This window comes from Mesoplodon densirostris, chromosome 4 (genome assembly GCF_025265405.1).
Source record: "Mesoplodon densirostris isolate mMesDen1 chromosome 4, mMesDen1 primary haplotype, whole genome shotgun sequence".
NCBI classification, from domain to species: domain Eukaryota; kingdom Metazoa; phylum Chordata; class Mammalia; order Artiodactyla; family Ziphiidae; genus Mesoplodon; species Mesoplodon densirostris.
In genome coordinates this window covers 6,432,482-6,449,884 of record NC_082664.1, presented here as the reverse complement: position 1 = coordinate 6,449,884, position 17,403 = coordinate 6,432,482, and the positions used below count along the sequence as shown (strand labels likewise).

Below are 17,403 nucleotides of genomic sequence, written 5' to 3'. Positions count from 1 at the left end.
CCACCTCACCTTCCCCCCAGCAGGGCAGCCTCCCACTGGGACACCCCCTTCCCCACAAATTCCCCTCCCGGGCCTGCGGGACACCTCACGCACCCCGAGTATTAAAAGGATAAACCCTAAGGACAGCTGTAGGACACGAGGGCACGTTATCCGAGGCAGCCACCTGCTTCGGGGGAGGCCCAGTGCCCGGCGGTTCAGAGCAGGACCCCCTGGGCTCTGACAGCCGCCACTGCCATGGGTCACTCCCCCTTCCAAGACCTTCTCCCCCCTGGTCCTCTAAGAATCGTGACCAAAAACAGCCTCGGTGCCTGAAGTAAATGGTCAGAACTACGTCTAGTTCAAGACCTCTGAGGGAGGTGGTGTATGTTGGTTTTCTGATGTGTTCGAAGGAAAAAAAATTGAGAATGGCGTATGTGGATTTATTCCACCCCCCTGTGAAGGGGCCCTTCGAGATCCCTAACCCAAGGGTCTGCTTCACTGGTGACAAAGTGGAGCCCGAGGATTGGGAGGGGGAGGGGAGGATGGGGGAGGGGCCTCAACAAGGTCAGACTGTCACTCACCGCTCCCCTGCCTGAGGGGCTCCCCGGCCCAACTGGACCAGCAGAGGGCCCGGCGTGGTCGACACCCGAGGGCACCATGCCGTGGGGAGGTGGTCACGGCAGAGCAGGTGCACCTGAGGATTCCCTGCCCCTCCCCACCTCCCTGTCCCTGCGATGGGCTGACCCCTCCTCCCGCAGGCTCATTCCCAGGTGCGGGAACAGGACACAGCAGCAGGCAGTCACTCACGCCTGGAGGCCCACACCACGGACAGCCTCAGAAATGTCTGCCACGCGAGTACCAAAGCCACGCCACCCTCCCCGTCCTCGTGGGGAACACAGAGAACCCAGCCCAGCGTCCCTTCCATCTCCCCTCGGCCCCCCCTTACCGGAAGCCCCCCGCACACCCCCTGAGGCTTCCTAGACCCCATTCTCCCCTTGTGACCATCCTTTCCGCTTCGTCCAGGCACTAATCAGCGAACCACGGAAGGGCCAGTGGGGATGACACCGGGAGACGTGGCCTCTCGGCTGGATGCAGGACTCCCCCCTCCCCCCAAAGCTGCCCTGCCCCATTGGCATCCAGGAGGCTGAAAACACCAGCTTGCACATGAGTGAATGAGCACGCTTCAGAGTCAAAGTCATAGGCTGGGCGCTGGCCCGGCAGTCCAAACCCGCCTTCTCCTCGCCCCCAGGCCTCCTCCTCTCCCCAGGGCCCTAAGCCTGCCATTTTCATTAAGGCAAATGAAGCACTACTGCACATATTTTCAGCTGGAGAAAAGGGAGCCCACAGACCTATTCAAAAGTCACCAGAGGCGTGGTCTGTAGGAGGAGAGAGGAAGGATCAAGGTTGCAATTCAAAAGAAGGAAATTAGAAGACTTTCCCATTTTCATTCTGCTCCTGCTGGCAATGGCTGCTGTGCCCACAGCCGCAGGGAGTTGGCATGTGTGCCTCTGGGGCGGGGGCGGAGCTTGGAAAGCGAAGCCTCGGTGGGTGCGGTGGAGGAGGGCAGCAAGCGATCCCTCCTGGCCCCTGCTTTCTGATTTTGGGTCAGATCAGTCCCCCACCTGGGCAAGCACTTGGAACGTGAGGGACTGAGGTTAGAAACTGGGCCACCGTGGTCGCTGAAAGCCCCAGCGTGGCAGGAATGTCACACAGAAAAGAAGACCCAATGGCACTGGTTCGGCTGCATGGGGAGAAGGGGCCAGGCCGGGAACAGCCACCAGGGCAAGGCTGATACCCAGGGAGGACCTTGCATCTAGAACTTTCTCAAGTTCCTCCAGGGTCTCTGAGCCCCCATGGACCTGGTCCAACTGCCTCATCTCCCAGCTGGGTAAACTGAGGCCCAGGGAAAACGAGGCAGAAAGGAAGCAACACGCAGAGAAAAGTCCAGGAAGCAGAGACGTACGTGGAAACACCTACCCAACTCTAAACCCTCACATGAATACAGACAACTTCAGGAAAGAGGAACAAGAGGTGTGACTTCTGAGAACAGAGGATGGGGTGGGCGTGAGCCAGAGCTCAACATGCACACCCGCCAGACCACAGGCTCAAACCAAGAATGCCTTTAGATTTCACTCTCTGACTCCTGCATGGAGCCTCCTGGCGAGGTGCGTGCATGAAGCTCATTCATTTTTACTTTTTAAAGGCTTCAAGGGGAGGCAACCTAAATGTCCACTGACAGAGGAATGGATAAAGATGCAGTATATATACACAATGGAATATTACTCAGCCATAAAAAAGAATGAAATAATGCCATTTGCAGCAGCATGGATGGACCTAGAGATCGTCATACTAAGTGAAGTAAGCCAGACGGAGAAAGAAAATTATCATATGATATCACCTATATGTGCAATCTAAAAAAAAATGATACAAATGAACTTATTTACAAAACAGAAATAGACTCACAGACTTAGTAAACAAACTTACGGTTACCAAAGAGGAAGGGAGAGGAGGGATAAACTAGGAGTTTGGAATTGAAATACACACACTACTGTATATAAAATAGGTAACCAACAAGGACCTACTGTTTAGCACAGGAAACTATACTCAATATCTTGTAATAACCTACAACGGAAGAGAATGTAAAAAAAAGTATATTTTTATATATAAGTACAACTGAATCACTTTGCTGTACACCTAAAACTAACACAACACAAACTAACTAAATCAACTATATTTCAGTAAAAATTTTTAAAAAGAAACTGAACAAAAATTTTAAAATATATATATATATATATATATATATATATATATAAATAAATTTAAAAAAAATTTTTTTAAGGCTTCAGGGAGGGATTTCACTACCCATCCCACTGTGGTTCTGAATCTTTCCTGGGAACAGACCACTCTCCACCTCTGAGAACCTGCATAAGTACACAGTCATGTTGGGGGCCCAGGGCTCCCCGAAGCCTGTCATGCCCAGATTAAGGAGACCACTGAGCGTGTGTCCACTGAAGTCAACACAGAGCAGGACACAGCTGACCTTGAAGCAGCAGGGACTGCGGAGGGACCAGAGGAGGCTGAGCTGACCCGGGTGTCTCCCTCCCATCACAACCCGCCAAATAAATCCCCAGGCCAGGAGGTTCCAGTGACCCCACCTGTGCCGCATTTTTGGAGGGCAAGGGGGCAGACTCAGGGGGCCGGCCACCACCCCGACCTCCCCCCGCTGCCACTTTCCCGCTCATGAGTTTGGGTTGCACCACAAACAAGGGGTCTTTTCATCCAGCATTACCCACAGTGTTTCAGCCCCACACGCTTGGGAGCGGATCACATTGCCCACAACCAGGCCAGCTCACGGGAACGAGGCCTTAACTCGGGGGACAGGGATTAAGGACTCTGCAGGGAGAGAGGCAAGATGAAAACAGCACCGTGCTGGGGACCACCCTCCAGGGTGGGGACCTCGGAGGGAGGGCAGGGAGCATCTCTGGGGCCTCCTGGCCACGCTCAGGAGCTGCTGCGGGTCGGCAGGAGTTCCCACATGTGGGGCGGGGGGGCTGAAGGGGCTGGCAGGGGGGCGTGGAGCAGGGCTCACAGGAAACCCTCGGCCCCAGGCCAGGAAATGCCCTCAGGAGAGGAGCGACAGCAGGAGGAACGGGGCCCAGTGGCTGCACGGGGTGCTGGGGACCTCCAGGGAGCTGACACCCAGGATGGCCCCCTCCCGCCAGCCCACCGCCGTCAACTGCATCTCCAGAGTAAGATGCCTCAGAATGGGGCTCTCCTCAGACCCTCCTGGCCCCCAAGGTCAGGGAAGCCCGAATATTAGCCCCTCTTCCCGGGGCCAAGCCAATGCCTCATCAGGCCTTCAAAGCGGGGAGGGGGCATGGGGGAGCCATCCTGCTATCATCTCACCGGTTGCCCTGATGCTCCCCGCCACACACACACACACACACACACACACACACACACACACCCAACAGTGGGCTCAAGGGCACGGGAAGGGCAGTAAGCAGTGGGGTCGAGGCCAGGGCCAGAGCACCAGGTGCGGTGCGTAATGGCTTCCCCCGCCAGGGACCGGCTGGCGTAATGACCCGCAGCTGGACCCAGGCAGCTCAGTTAACCCCGAGGTGGTGAGAATGCCTGCTGCCCGTCACAGCCACGCATGGAGGGCCGGAGGGGGACCGTGCTCAGAGCTGGGGACCGGCCGGAGCAGGTCTGCAACCTCCTCTACACACAGAGGGGAGGGACGAGAGAGAGAGGAGGGCCTGTGTCCATCGCCCTGCAACCTACCCCACCTCACCCCACCGTCTGAAAAGCCATTTTCTTTGTTTTCGGATCCCGCAGGCCTCCTGGCCTCATTTCGAGGATAAGGAGCTGGTGGCTGGGAGTGGGGGACTGGGCTCTACGGGGGAGACCTCTGCAGCCTCCTGGAGCCCTGTGGCCTCTTGGGGCTTGGGTGTCCTACACATACACGTGAACCCACACACAAGGCCACCAGCGGGAGTGGCATCCATGGCTGCAGGGCAAACGGCAAGAGCCTGGCTTGAGGTTCCTGCAGACGCGGAGTGGACGAGGGCTGCTGGTCACACATCCTGTGACTGTCCATCTCTAAGGGCAGACCTAAGCCTCAAGGGAAGGGCGGGATCTCAGTGGGTGCAGGAGGTAGGAAAGGGCAATTCCTGCCAGCAGAAACCCTAAGGGCCTGCTGTGCACCGGCAAGGCAAGCGGACCCCGGGACCGTGCGTGGAGCCTGGCAGGACGGGGCAGAGTCCCTGACACCACGCTCACACACAGAGCTTCCTTCTGTGCACGAGTGCAGTGCACGGCGCAGCAAGGAGTTGTCCAGATCAGCGCTGCCGACAGAACCCTCTGGAAGGACGGAGATGTTCCTTTTCTGCAATGACAAGGTGCAAAGCACTGGCAAGGGGGCTGAGTGCAGCTCAGAAACTGAAACGCTCATGTTACTCAGTCCTAATTAAATTGAGTTGAAACAGCCTCATGTGACTAGTGGGCAGCTCAGGGCTAGAGCCAGGAAACCCTGAAGTGGGGTCGCCACCCGTTAGGCAGAGGGGACAGGAGTGTAGGTGAGACGAAGGAGCCCAAACTCAGAGGGCACAGAGTCAACAGGATGGTGACCAGGATGACACTGGACCGCTGGGTCTCCAGGTCAGGAGCGAAAGGTAGAGAAAGACTGGGGGCTTAGCCCGGGAGTGATGCTTCCCAGTACGGGCAGGAGACAGCTACAGAAAGCCAGAAGCTGCTGCCAGGGAGGTCGGCGGTGACCAGCCACACTGCCCTGTTCTAGAAGACAAGCCCAGAGTGGGCATCAAACACCACCAAGAGGTCAGGATGAGAACAGGCCACTGGACCAGGCTGGAGCTGCCTTTCCCCGGGGTCCAGGACTGCCAGGGGCCAAGAAGCTGCGGGTGGGAAGGTGGGCTGGGCCTCTGGTGCTCCTCGGAATATTGGGTGGGGAAGGAAGGGAGCCGGGGGCAGGAAAACAGAAAGGAGAGGATTTTGTTTATTGCTTTGGACTAGGAAACATGAGCCTGTTTTCAGGGGAAGGAGCCCGGAGAGACCCGGGAACAAGAGGAGGGAGACAATGGTGGGGGGAGGTCCCACGGGAAGGGCTGGGAAAGGCGAGGAGAGCCGGGAGCCCTCCCCGCCGGGGCAGAGGGTGCTGAGAGAGGGAGAAACCTGCTGCTTAATTTTCTGTCCCGTATATAAGAGCGGTGTGTGCACGTTCCAGAAAACACAGAAAAAAAAGGAGAAAGGGCACGGCGGGAGCCTCCCATTGTCCCATCAGCTCCGAGAGATGTGAAGCGGCCGGGAAATCGAGCCTTCTGAGAGCCCTGGCACAGGCAGCGTGGCCGGAACCCGCCACAAAGGGCCACTCCCAGAGCGGGCTCATTAGGGAGAGGGGCCGGTGCGGCGCGCTCCGTGACGGGCGGGCGCATTCAGGGCCGCCGGACAATCGGGCCCTTGTAGGGGGGGTGGGAGGGTGGCTCCCGGAGCCTCTGATTCCAAGACAAGAGCGTGCCTCCTTCTAGCCTTACAACCCGGGAGCCGACGGAAAGACAGATTTGGGAAGACAAAGAGATGCTTCCCCTGACAGTGGATGGGCTATTTTTGGAAATGGGTCGGCTCTCCTCGCAAGCTGCCGTCTGGGTGCCACTGGCCCAGCCTGCCTCTGCTCCCTTGACCGCAGCCTTAAAAGGCCCCCACCCTGTCTGGGGCGGCCTAGCACCCCACAACAGGGGTGGCAAAGGCGGCGCCTCCGTGCCGATGCCTGGCAGTCTATTCTAGCTCCCAGGGCGGGGAGCTGGGGGAGCAAACCGGGCAGTGTCCAGAGCTGGGGTAGGTGCTCAGGAAATGCAAGGCCAGGCTCAAACCCAGCTTTCCACTGCTGTCTGGCAGCCCCGCCGGGCGAACCAAAGCCAGCTCCCGGGGCATCCACACGGCGAATGTCAGCAAGGCAGTGTACAAACGGGCCTGTTCCACCCTCACAGCTAACGTGAGCTGACACCAGCCTCCCCCCGCTGCGGGCCGGGCTCCGTGATGCCCCAGTGTGGGGCCACGTCCTTCCCTCCGGCTCACCTGCTGATGGGCCATCTCCAGCTTGGGCAGCCCTGCAGGCCCAGCAGCTTCTCTCCCAGAGCTTCCCACAGTGGCTCTGCAGTCGGCAGAACCCCCAGGAACTTCTACCACCACAGGAGGCTCCAGGACCAACTGGGGCCCATCTCTGAGGGCTGGTCCAGGCACTGGCACTTTTTAAAGTTCCCTGAGGTGATATCTAATATGCAGCCGAGGTTGGGAACCACTGATAAAAGCAAACGTGTACATAGCAAAGGAAACCATACACAAGACAAAAAGACAACCCTCAGAATGGGAGAAAATATTTGCAAACAAATCAACAGACAAAGGATTAATCTCCAAAATATGTGAACAGCTCATGCAGAGCAATATTAAAAAAACAAACAACCCAATCCAAAAATGGGCTGAAGATCTAAACAGACATTTCTCCAAAGAAGACATACAGATGGCCAACAAACACATGAAAGGATGCTCAACATCACTAATTATCAGAGAAATGCAAATCAAAACTACAACGAGGTATCACCTCACACCGGTTCGAACGGGCATCATCAGAAATCCTACAAACAACAAACGCTGGAGAGGGTGTGGAGGAAAGAGAACCCTCGTGCACTGTTGGTGGGAACGTAAATTGAGACAGCCACTATGGAGAACAGTATGGAGGTTCCTTAAAAAACTAAAAATAGAATTACCATATGACCCAGCAATCCCACTACTGGGCATATACCCAGAGAAAACCATAATTCGAAAAGACACATGCACCCCAATATTCACTGCAGCACTATTTACAATAGCCAGGTCATGGATGCAACCTAAACGCCCATCAACAGATGAATGGATAAAGAAGATGTGGTACATATATACAATGGAATATTACTCAGCCATAAAAAGGAGTGAAATTGGGTCATTTGTAGAGATGTGGATGGACCTAGAGACTGTCATACAGAGTGAAGTAAGTCAGAAAGAGAAAAACAAATATCATATATTAATGCATATATGTGGAACCTAGAAAATGGTACAGATGAACCGGTTTGCAAAGCAGAAATAGAGATGCAGACATAGAGAACCAACGTATGGACACCAAGGGTGGGGGAAAGCCGGGGGGGGGGGGCGGGGGATGAACTGGGAGATTGGGATTGACATATATACACTAATATGTATAAAACAGATAACTAATTAAACAAATAACAATAAAAATAAACCAAAAACAACAAGCAAAAAAAAGCAAACGTATTTTTTAGTAACTGTTAAAAGAAAACAGGGAAGTTGGGGAGAGGAGGGACAGCGGGGTGTACAAGTTATCATCCTGGGAGTGGGGGGCAGGTTTGTTTGTTTGTTTTGAAGTAGCTGAAGACCATTTGGTGCCAAATGGAACAAATGCAAAAAAGAAAGGCAAGTGGCCAAGGCAGCTTGATCACTGTCGGGTTTAAAACAAGAGGGAGACCTCGTCCAGTGCCTCCGGGCTGCCCGACATTTACTGAGCACCCACCATGTGCCAGGAAGACTGGACCCCGCCCTGGGGAAGGTTAGGGTCTTGGGGAGAAATAGGACAGCAAATGGCAAAAGTCCAGAGCAGGTGGCCTCGTCCCAGGCAACCCCACACCAGGGAACCAGAGCCAGGCATTCTCCTCTAGCACCAAACCTGCTACCCAGTCCTGCAGGAGGCGATCGGATGGCAGAGGCAGGTAATTCCACCGGGGCACTCGCCGCAGCCCCTCACGAGGACAGGCTGGCCAGCCAGGGGCCTCGGTCTCAGCCAGCGCTGGACAGAGCAGTGCCTGTGTGTCAGGGCACCCACAGCACTGCCACCACCCAGACCTGCCCCAAGCTGAGGACCAGTCACCAGGCAAGAGACCTAACCACAAAGGCAACGACAAGAGGCAGGATGGGCAGGGCAGGTGGCCCTTTCCTTGTGGCTCTGCCAGTTGTAGAGGATGCTAGGGTCTCTGGGACCCTGGGCGGGGCCCATCCAAGCTTCCCATTTTACAGATGGGCAAACAAGGGGCTTGCATTAGGTCAGGTCACGAGGGGGCTCAAGCTGCTCGTCCTGTGTCATCTAACCCACACAGAACAGCCCTGGAGGGCACAGCCGTGTCCCCAAAGCCCCAGATGTGGTGACCATATCAGCTGATGGGGCCACCCGTGTATGTATTAAGTGGGGCACAGGGGAAAGGGAGGGGATGGTCCATGTAAAAGTACCGGTTTCTGAGTGCACCCCTCACACGTAACTATGGAAAAACTCACAGAGAAGGTCACCGCTGGAACCACTCACAGCTAGAAAAGCGCAGCCCAGGGACTTCGGGGGGCCGGGGGGTGGGGGATGCAGGTACAGTGGGAGGCGTGCCACAGACCCCACCTGCCCAGCATCGCCCAGTCACCCGTCAGCCCTCGGAGACAGATGTGCCTGCTCCCCAGCTCTTCCTCCCACCACGCCTGGCCTCTCCCCTGCTCTCCCCTGCTTGTACTGACCGGCTCCACCTCCCAGGCCCATCTCAGCTCCCAGCTTCAGCCACCCCCTCTGCTGAGCTCCCGGCCCACCTAAAGGGGTTGAGAGCCAAACTAGGGCACTTCCGAGAGTGAAAGGGGCTTGATGAACAGTCAGACGGGGACGAGGGGGGCACAGGTGAGCGCAGGCTCCAGCATCACGCTGGACGGCCCCCTCCCCACCCCACATGATCGGATGTGACTTGCCTCACTGCCCTGAGGCTTTTCCTCAGCAGAAATGGGGACCCCAGTGCATCTCAGCACCGCTGTGGCCAAGCCTGGGGCGGTTCCCCCTTCCCTTCCAAGTCTCCTCTGAGCGCCTTTAGGGCTCCGGGCAGTTTGCGCCAGGGTTTCCGGCTTTCCCAGGCTTGGCATTTCCTCCACTCTAAGATACTATCAGTCACAGATGCCCAATTTTCCAGAGTAAGGGAGGGGAAACCTGTGCAGTAAACACACACACTGATTCTAAGATGCACCCTGCACTGCAACAGAGGAGGGGAAAGCCCACCTTTGAATTCAGGAAATAACAAATGACGAAGGCTTCTGGCCAATGGGGAAGCAGGAAGGAGGAAAGGGAAACAGACCCTCACCTACATCCCAGGGCTCCCGGCTTCTGCTTTGGTTAAGTGATGCTCCGCACCTCTGTTTAAACATCATACACAGGGTGATCCCAAGAACACTTACAAACGAATCGATAAAACTCCTGATCTTTCTGCCCTGCTCCCCAGAGAGCAGAGACCAACAGTGACTCCTTCAAGAGCAGGCAGGCACTCATCACCAGGGGACTGACCCAGCTCCAGACCTGCCCTATTACACTCCACCCACCTGCCCCCACCGGCCTGTGGCAGCAGAGGACAGCAAGAGGGGAACGTGTGACAATGACCAGCTCTGGGTGCCTGGGAAGAGGGGCACCATTCCCCCCTGTTCATGATCAAAGGAGCGTCACGTCCCTTTAGCAGACAAGTTTGTTCCTCTGTCGCCAGGCTTTGGGGAAGCCACTGAGGTCCCCTCATTGCCTCCCCAGCTCTGAGGAAATCCCAGAGCACTCCCTGCCTGGATCCCGGGCACCCAGGTTGCAGTGTGGGCAGAGCAACCGTGGGTGTAACTGTTCTGTGGGCAGGTACAGTGAGGCTGCAGAGAGAGAGAGTTTGTCGCCCACGGGTGCTACTCTACGCGAGCCCCCCAGCGGCTCAGGACTGACCCCTGACCCCACAGGTCAGAGTCACAAGGAGGCAGACGGGGGTTGGGGGCAGGGCTTTGGGGCAGACCTGCCTGATCTGAGAACCTCAGAGAAGGTTCTCTCCCATGACCACGGTCACAGCCATGGCCACCTTGGAGGCCCCAAGCTTCCTGCCCCTCTGTCCCCAGCCCAGCCGCCACCACGACGGACCCCAGGTTAATGCTCCGGAACCGCCGCTCCCCAAGCCCGGCTACATGAATCACCACGAGTGGCACTCAGAACTCAGACTGAGTAACCACTCAATAAACGTCTGCTCCTGTCTTCCCTCCTGCTTGAAGGGTGAATTCTCTCAGCCACCCAGCCCTGCCTGCCCACCTCCCTGACTATTCTCTACTCGCTGTTCTGTACTCACACAACCAGATGCCCAGCTCTCTGGATGTCCCATTACAGTGGGTTCAGGAATGCCCTGTGCTTGCATGCCTCCCCTGACAGGGAGCTCCCCACCTCCAGATGCAACCTAGTCCACCTGGACCGCTCTTGTCTGTGAAGGCTGAAATCCGAATCGCTGGAACTTTGGGGGTCCACCCTGGGGGGCTACACACAGCACTGACCCCGCTGGGCTGACAGCCCTCCCCGCCCAGCAGCAGCTCTCCAGCCCCAAAGCTTTTCCTCCCCCGGCTCAATGTTCTGGTTCTTTCTGTTCCCATGAGGAGGCTTCCAGGCCCCAGGCCTCCCCCACGCGTCATGAGAACACCTCATAGGCCCTGGGCTCTCGGCACCCATGGTCCAGATCCACCTGCAGACCTGCTGCTGCTGCTGGAATGCCAGCCCCCTTCCGTTCAACTAGACAACAACTCACTTGGCTCTGACACGGGGTGGGCACAAGGGCCCCCCTCACGAGCATGTGTCAGGGGGTCCCCCATCCCCACCCCGAGGAGGCAAGTCTGCAGGGTCCAGGTGACAGTGGAGGGTCACTGAACCCATCCTTTAAGGCTCAGTTCTAGGACCAGAGTAGTATCCTCCTCGAGACACAGGTGAGGCTTCGAGGTGCAGTAAGCTGCCACCTCACACACGCTGCACAGTTTACACACATCACCACACTCCCTCCTCCCTCAACCCAAAGGCGGGCAACAGCTTCCCACTTCGCAGATGAGAAAACAGAGGTCCACAGGGGTCCTGCAACTCGAGCAAGGTCGTAGCCTTCCAATTCCTTGTGCTGATAACAAGGACAAACACGGCGCAGAAAATCCCCACGGGTGCAAAACACAGATGACAAGCAGCAGAAGATTTCCTTGCTAATCGTGCTGCTCCGGGAACGATACGAAACCAAGTTTGTGTCCTAACAACTCAGAGGCCAGGCCATGGGTAAGGGGTCTGCTGGGGCCACAACAGCAGAGGGAAACCGGCCTGGCAGGGAAGCGAGGAAATGAAACATATAAGTGAGGAGGGACTCCGTGCGCAGAAGCCTGCGCTTTCCCCATCCCACTGATCTCCAGAACCGTGAACCAGTGAACGTCATGCCAGGAAGCAGGACAGCATGACTGAGCCTCTGGGTCTGGACTGAGAACAGGTGCCACACCTTTGCTACACAGGTCCAGCCCCTGGAGCTCCCACCCCATCCTGCCTGGGTCCATCTACAGGGGGGGTCCTGCCCAGGACCAAGCTCCAGACAGCCTTCCACTGTTGGTGGGGGTCTCCCATGGGAGTCTCAGGCTGTCCCGGTCCAGAGGGGCAGCAGGCACAGGGCGGCAGGCCCAGACTGACACTGGAGGCCAAGACTGATTCCCCAGACTGATCCCAGGCCCCCCAGCCAGCCCACGGGACCGGGAGCAAGTCACCATACCGCTCCATGCCTCAGTTTCCCCACCTGCGATATGGGACCATTTGGGAGCTCTGAACAGGATGGAGCTGGGACTGGGACACCCTCTGTGGTAAACTGTGAAGTGCCGGGCACACCCTGGTCCCACCCTGGGTTACAGGCCAGTGAGCTCCAGCCCCCTTTGGTATGTGGCCCTGGGGGCTCGGTACCCCAAGGCCAGTGATGGATGGTCAGAGTCAGGATGCGGAGGGAGGGGGAAAAGCTTATTCAACCTGCCCCATTGTCCTTACTGACCTTTGCCCCCAGGCCTGACTGGGTTTAGGAAAAGCTGCCTTATTAGCATCCTGCCCAGGAGCTGCTGAGCTGGGAGGCCCCTCATAAAAGACCTATTCAGGGCCAGAGGCCCAGACCACCCTCGCTCCAACCACCCTTTAAACCAACAAAAAACACAAGCAGGAGGACAAACCCATCTTATTTTGAGAAGCTCAAATTTTTAATCCAAACTTTTAAAAGTAAACAGGGCCCACACAAAGGCTGCTGGAGGCCCCGGTGTCTGTGGGTTAGCTAAAGGGGAGTGGACCCCATGGTGTGATGGGGGGACTGGGACAGATGTGAATGGGGACGTGGGGGGAAGGGAGAAAGAAGGCAGGACACCCAGGATGGGGAGGGGGAGGGGAGAATTGTTGGAAATACTTTTGTTTGAAAATTGCATCAGGTCAAAGTGGCCAAAGCTGACCTTCTGATGTTTGGGGTTCGCCTGCCTCAGTTTGCCCCACCGGATTAAAGTAAAGAGCATCCCAGTCCAGACTTTAGTCAGCCCAGCCCAGACCTCTATCAAAACAAGACAAAACAAACCAACCAAGAGAAAGGCCTATTTGCATCCCCATTCACAGGCCCACCAGGCCCAGCCCCAGCCAGGGACGGCCTGGAATACCGATGGGCCACCACCCACCACAGCTGCTTAGGGCCCTTTTGGCATCCAGAAGGGCTGCAGGTACCCTGCAGCTTCCAAGAGAGGACTACAGGGCCACCGCTCCCCAGCACATCCGCAGGTGCCACCAGACACCGGCTCAGTCGCAAACATTCAAGCGAGCGGGTCTGTCTAAACAGCAAACACAGTTTCAAAGAGAACACCGATGTCTATCTGGCAAACCCCCAACAGGTCCCCCTCTTTCTCATGAGGAGACTTGGAAGAAGTAGGCACGGCAAGGATTCTGACAACTGTCGAGGCCCACTGCGTGTAGGGATAAAGGGGGCACTTCGGGGTTTGCCCCACTCTACAGAAGAAGAGCAGAAAGGGGCTCAGGGCAGTTAAGTAACTGGCCAAAGAGAAGAGGGAAGAGTGTAGATTTGAACACGAGACAGTCTGAGCCCTCTGGGTAACAGGGTTATCAGCCATCTGCTCAGTGGTCACCGATAAGGAAGTGACACTTCCCAGGACAGGAGAAGGAGGGCAAACGTGGGTCAGGAACCAAGAATAGGGAGTCAGCAGTGTCTGCGGATGAATATTATCGGCCACAATGACAGCAGGCTGCCGGAGACGCAAGCCAGCCCACGGCCTGGGCAGTAGAGGACCCCCGGGGCACCACCCAGGCAACTGGGACTGAGACATTTGAATCTCAGTTGCTTTCCCAGGAAACGCTCAGAACCTCTCTGAGCCTCCACTTGCTTGGCTGTACAATGGGGATAAGGGCCCGAGGCACAAGCCTGGTATCTGACTCCTTTCGCCACCACCCAGACTGAGGCCTGTCACCTGCCTCATCTCTGGCTCGCTCTCCGCTCAAAACTACAGGTCCAAGTACAGAAAAGTGGTTTCTAAGAGATGGGCCTTTCCTTGTTTCCAGACATCCTACTCACATTGTTGGGAGAACAACTCAAGGCCACGCCTGACTTTATGAGACAAAACTAAACGACAGCGATCCCACTTATAACTGAAATTCATGATAATCATGCCGAATGTTGATGCCACCCAACACAAAGCTTTGCCACCACAAAATCTGTGGCAGTCCTGTTCCGAGTGCGCACGGGACTGGTGGCAGCATGGCTTCTGCAGGAAACCCTACAGCTCCACCGGTCCCGCCCTCCCCCAGTGGGGTGGGAACCTCGGGTAGAGTCCAGTCCTCCACTCCTGCTCTGTTCACGGAGGCAGCAAAACCCTGAGCCAGACGGGGTCCGCGTTGCCTTGTCCAAAACATGACAGAACTTCTCAGCAAATGCGCTCTGACACTGCGCGCTTCAGCGCCCTGCTGAGAATCGCCCTGGCCAAGTGTCATCGATGACACAGCTGAAAACCAGAAACATTTCATTTCCTAGCCACAGGCAGGACTGCAGCAATCCCCCGCCTCATACCGCACTCGCGCAAACCGAGGCCCAGAAATCTGACCCTCCCAAGGCCCCCAAGAAGCCGAGGCCGGAGAGGCTGGGCCTGGGACTCCCCACTGCCCAGATGGTGCAACCTTAACGTATTAAACCGCCTAACGCTGAGCTACTCCCACTGGCCTTAAGGAGACTGCTGGTGGGAGGTGGGGTGGATACAGAGTTACCGAGAGAAACCCAAGTTGTAGCCTTAGATTGCTAATCAGTAACAAAATATCCCTCTAAACCTAGTCCTGCCCTGAACTCACAGGCTGGGAAGGTAAACGAAGGAAAAACGGTGCTGGGCTATCACCCCCACCTCCCCGGGTCCAGTTCCCACCCCAGCCCCCACCCCCACAAGGCACCTGCAGAGGCCACTTGGCCACCAAACCAAAGAGAGAGCGCCCTGTCCCCACCCCACCCCACCTCCTGGCTGTCACTCGGGGGGAAGAACAGTCACTTAAAGCCTAGATACACTTTCTCTGAACTAGGAAAGCCTTTAAAGAGAACCAGAAAGGGCTGTTTAATCTCCACCTTCAGGCAAATAGTTCAGGCAGCAGCAACTGCCACCAGAGGTAGGAGTCAAGCCACTAAAAAATGTGGAAGGACAGGGAGGTGGGAGAGGAGACAGGCAGCAGGAAGAAGCACTGATCAGAAGGCTGGGGATGGGGGCCGGCTGCTCCGCTCCTACAGAGCCCTCTGCCTTGGGTCACACAGGCGTGGAAGACAGTAGCTGAGCTTTCCTGAGGCCAAAGGTCCTCCCACCCACACCCTGGCCGCCGCAGACTGTGGCACTTCCTGTAAGGTGACCAACAGTTTACAAACCCTTCAGAGGCTTTTATCTCCACCTCAAATCCAGGAGGTAGGGATTATCGGTTCCATTCTACAGATAAGGAAACCGAGGCCTGCAGACAAAAAGCCAGGATTCATTCCAAGCCCGTATTCCTCTGGAAAGTTTTAGAGCCTGGGTTGAGAAAGGTCCCTGAGCCCCGAGAAAGGCAGCACTAACAGCAGCCGAGGAAGGCTCTTAGCCCCGGGTACTCTGGCCCACCTGCCTCTGATCCTTCCCAGCGGGCAGGCAGCAGGGAGAAGGTCAGGTGGAATTCCAGCCCCAGCACACAGGTGAACACTGCTTAGGTTTGGGGCTGCCTGTTGCTCCAGATAAGAGAGGGAATTTCACTTTCCCTCAAAGGGCCTTTCTTTCTTTCTTTTCCATTAAAAACTTCCCGCTCCCGGACAACGGTTTCCAGGCAGGGATGCGGTGCCTCCGGCTAGCCCTACAGTGCCAGACTCTGATACGGATAAACTCCGCAGGAGAGAAACTTTTCTGGGGTCTGGCGGTCCCGGGCCCGCTGCGTATTCAGGGGGGCAGAGACACGCCTCCATCACTTAACCAGAAAATCACCACCCAAAGCCCCACTGCGGGTGGGCTCGGGATCTCTCTGGATGCCAGCTGGAGGAGGGGTCTGGAGCGGCGGCCGCCCGCGGGGTAAGGGACTCTGGGCCCGAGACCCGCGCCGCCCGGCAGGTGACGTCCTTACCGTGCAGGCCGTTGGGGATGCTTCGGTGGTGCGGTGGCGCCGACAGGTCGTCCAGGGACCTGCGAGTTGCTACAGCCTTGCCGTCCGGGGCCTTGTGCGGCCCGGGGGGCAGCAGCGGGGGCGGGACGTGGTGGTGGTGGTCGGGGCTGCCGCCGCTGCCGGCGCTCGACGTGCTGCTGCCGTCGCCCACGTCGCGGGTCCCCGCTCCGGCCGCGCCGCCCGCCAGCGGCCCGCTCAGGCTGGCCTGGCTGTCGATGGAGCTACGGGAGCCGGCGCCGCCACCGCCGCCGCCGCCGCCGCCGCCGCCCGCGCCCCCCGCCAGCGCCGCGCGCTCCTCATCCAGCAGCACCACCAGCTCCTTGAGCTCCAGGTTCTCACGCAGTAGGGCCTCCTGGCGCGCCTCCAGCTCGCGCAGCTTCTGCTGCGAGCGGGCCACCTCGTGCCACACGGCGCCGGCCGCGTGGCGCCCGAAGCGCTGCCACTCGCGCGCCAGCTTGCGCCCCTTCTGCCGGTCGTCGTCGAGGAAGCAGCAGAGCTCGCGCAGCTCCTGGTTGTCGTCCTGCAGCCGCTGGTTCACGTCCTTGAGGCCGCGGATCTCCAGCAGGTGCTGCTGCAGCCGCCGGTTCACGTCGCGCATCAGGCCGCCGTGCTCCAGCATGAGGCCCACCTTCTCGCCCTCGGCGCGCCGCAGCCGCCTCGCCAGCTCCTCCTTGCTCCAGCGCAGCAGCTCCTCGTCCGGCACCTGGCTCAGCTCCTCCGACGACGCCGCCGCCGCCGCCGCCGCTGCCGCCGGGGGCTTCGCCATGGCGGGGCCGTCACCGCGGCATCGCCCGCGCCCTCGCCCGGCCGGCGCTCCCCTTGCCGGGGCTGCGCTGGGCCGGTCCGCCCGCGGGCGGGGGGCGACCAGGGGCGGGTGCGGCCTGCCCCGCGCCGCCTCGCGCGCCCTCACGCAGCGCCCTCCCGGGCCGCCCGGGAACCCGCGTGTCTCGAGGCTCGGCGAGCTGGGACCGCTGCTGCGTCGGCGGCTGCAGTGCCGGGCGCTCTCCGGGCTTAGGCGAAGCAAGCGGAGGCCCGCCCCCGGCCCAGCTCCGGAGCCCCAGCCGCCCCGCCCACTCCGGGCGGGGAGGGGCGGGGCGCCGCGGCCCGGCCCCGCCTCCGGGAAAGGGAGCGGGCGAGGCACGGCCGGCCCCCACGTCCCCCTGCGCCGTGCGCCCGCCCGCCCGGGCCCCTGCCACAGGCGCGGTCGAGCCATGGTCCCGCCCCCACACCCGTCCGATTGGGCCTCTCCGGGGGTGTGCGGGAGGGGCGGGGCGCAAGCGGGGGACGCGGCGGAGATGGTACAGTCCACTGGCGGTTCAAGTTTCTGCGCCGGGAGGACGCGGCCTCGGCCAATCCCAGGGCTACAGGGTGCTTTTAAAATGCAGGTACGGCTGCAAGGAGGGGGAAGGTGGGAAAGG

At 58.3% G+C, this 17,403-nt stretch overlaps 1 protein-coding gene across 1 annotated transcript in view; it reads right to left on the bottom strand.

Annotated features, from left to right (window-relative positions):
• The window catches only part of CCDC85C (coiled-coil domain containing 85C), an 81,602-nt gene extending 64,851 nt beyond the window's left edge, over window positions 1-16,751 (bottom strand). Inside the window, exon 1 of the mRNA XM_060097889.1 lies at window positions 15,947-16,751. Within this exon, the coding sequence (XP_059953872.1) occupies window positions 15,947-16,751 (805 nt within the window). The remainder of the gene's footprint in view (window positions 1-15,946) is intronic.
• Window positions 16,752-17,403: the final 652 nt, after the last annotated feature.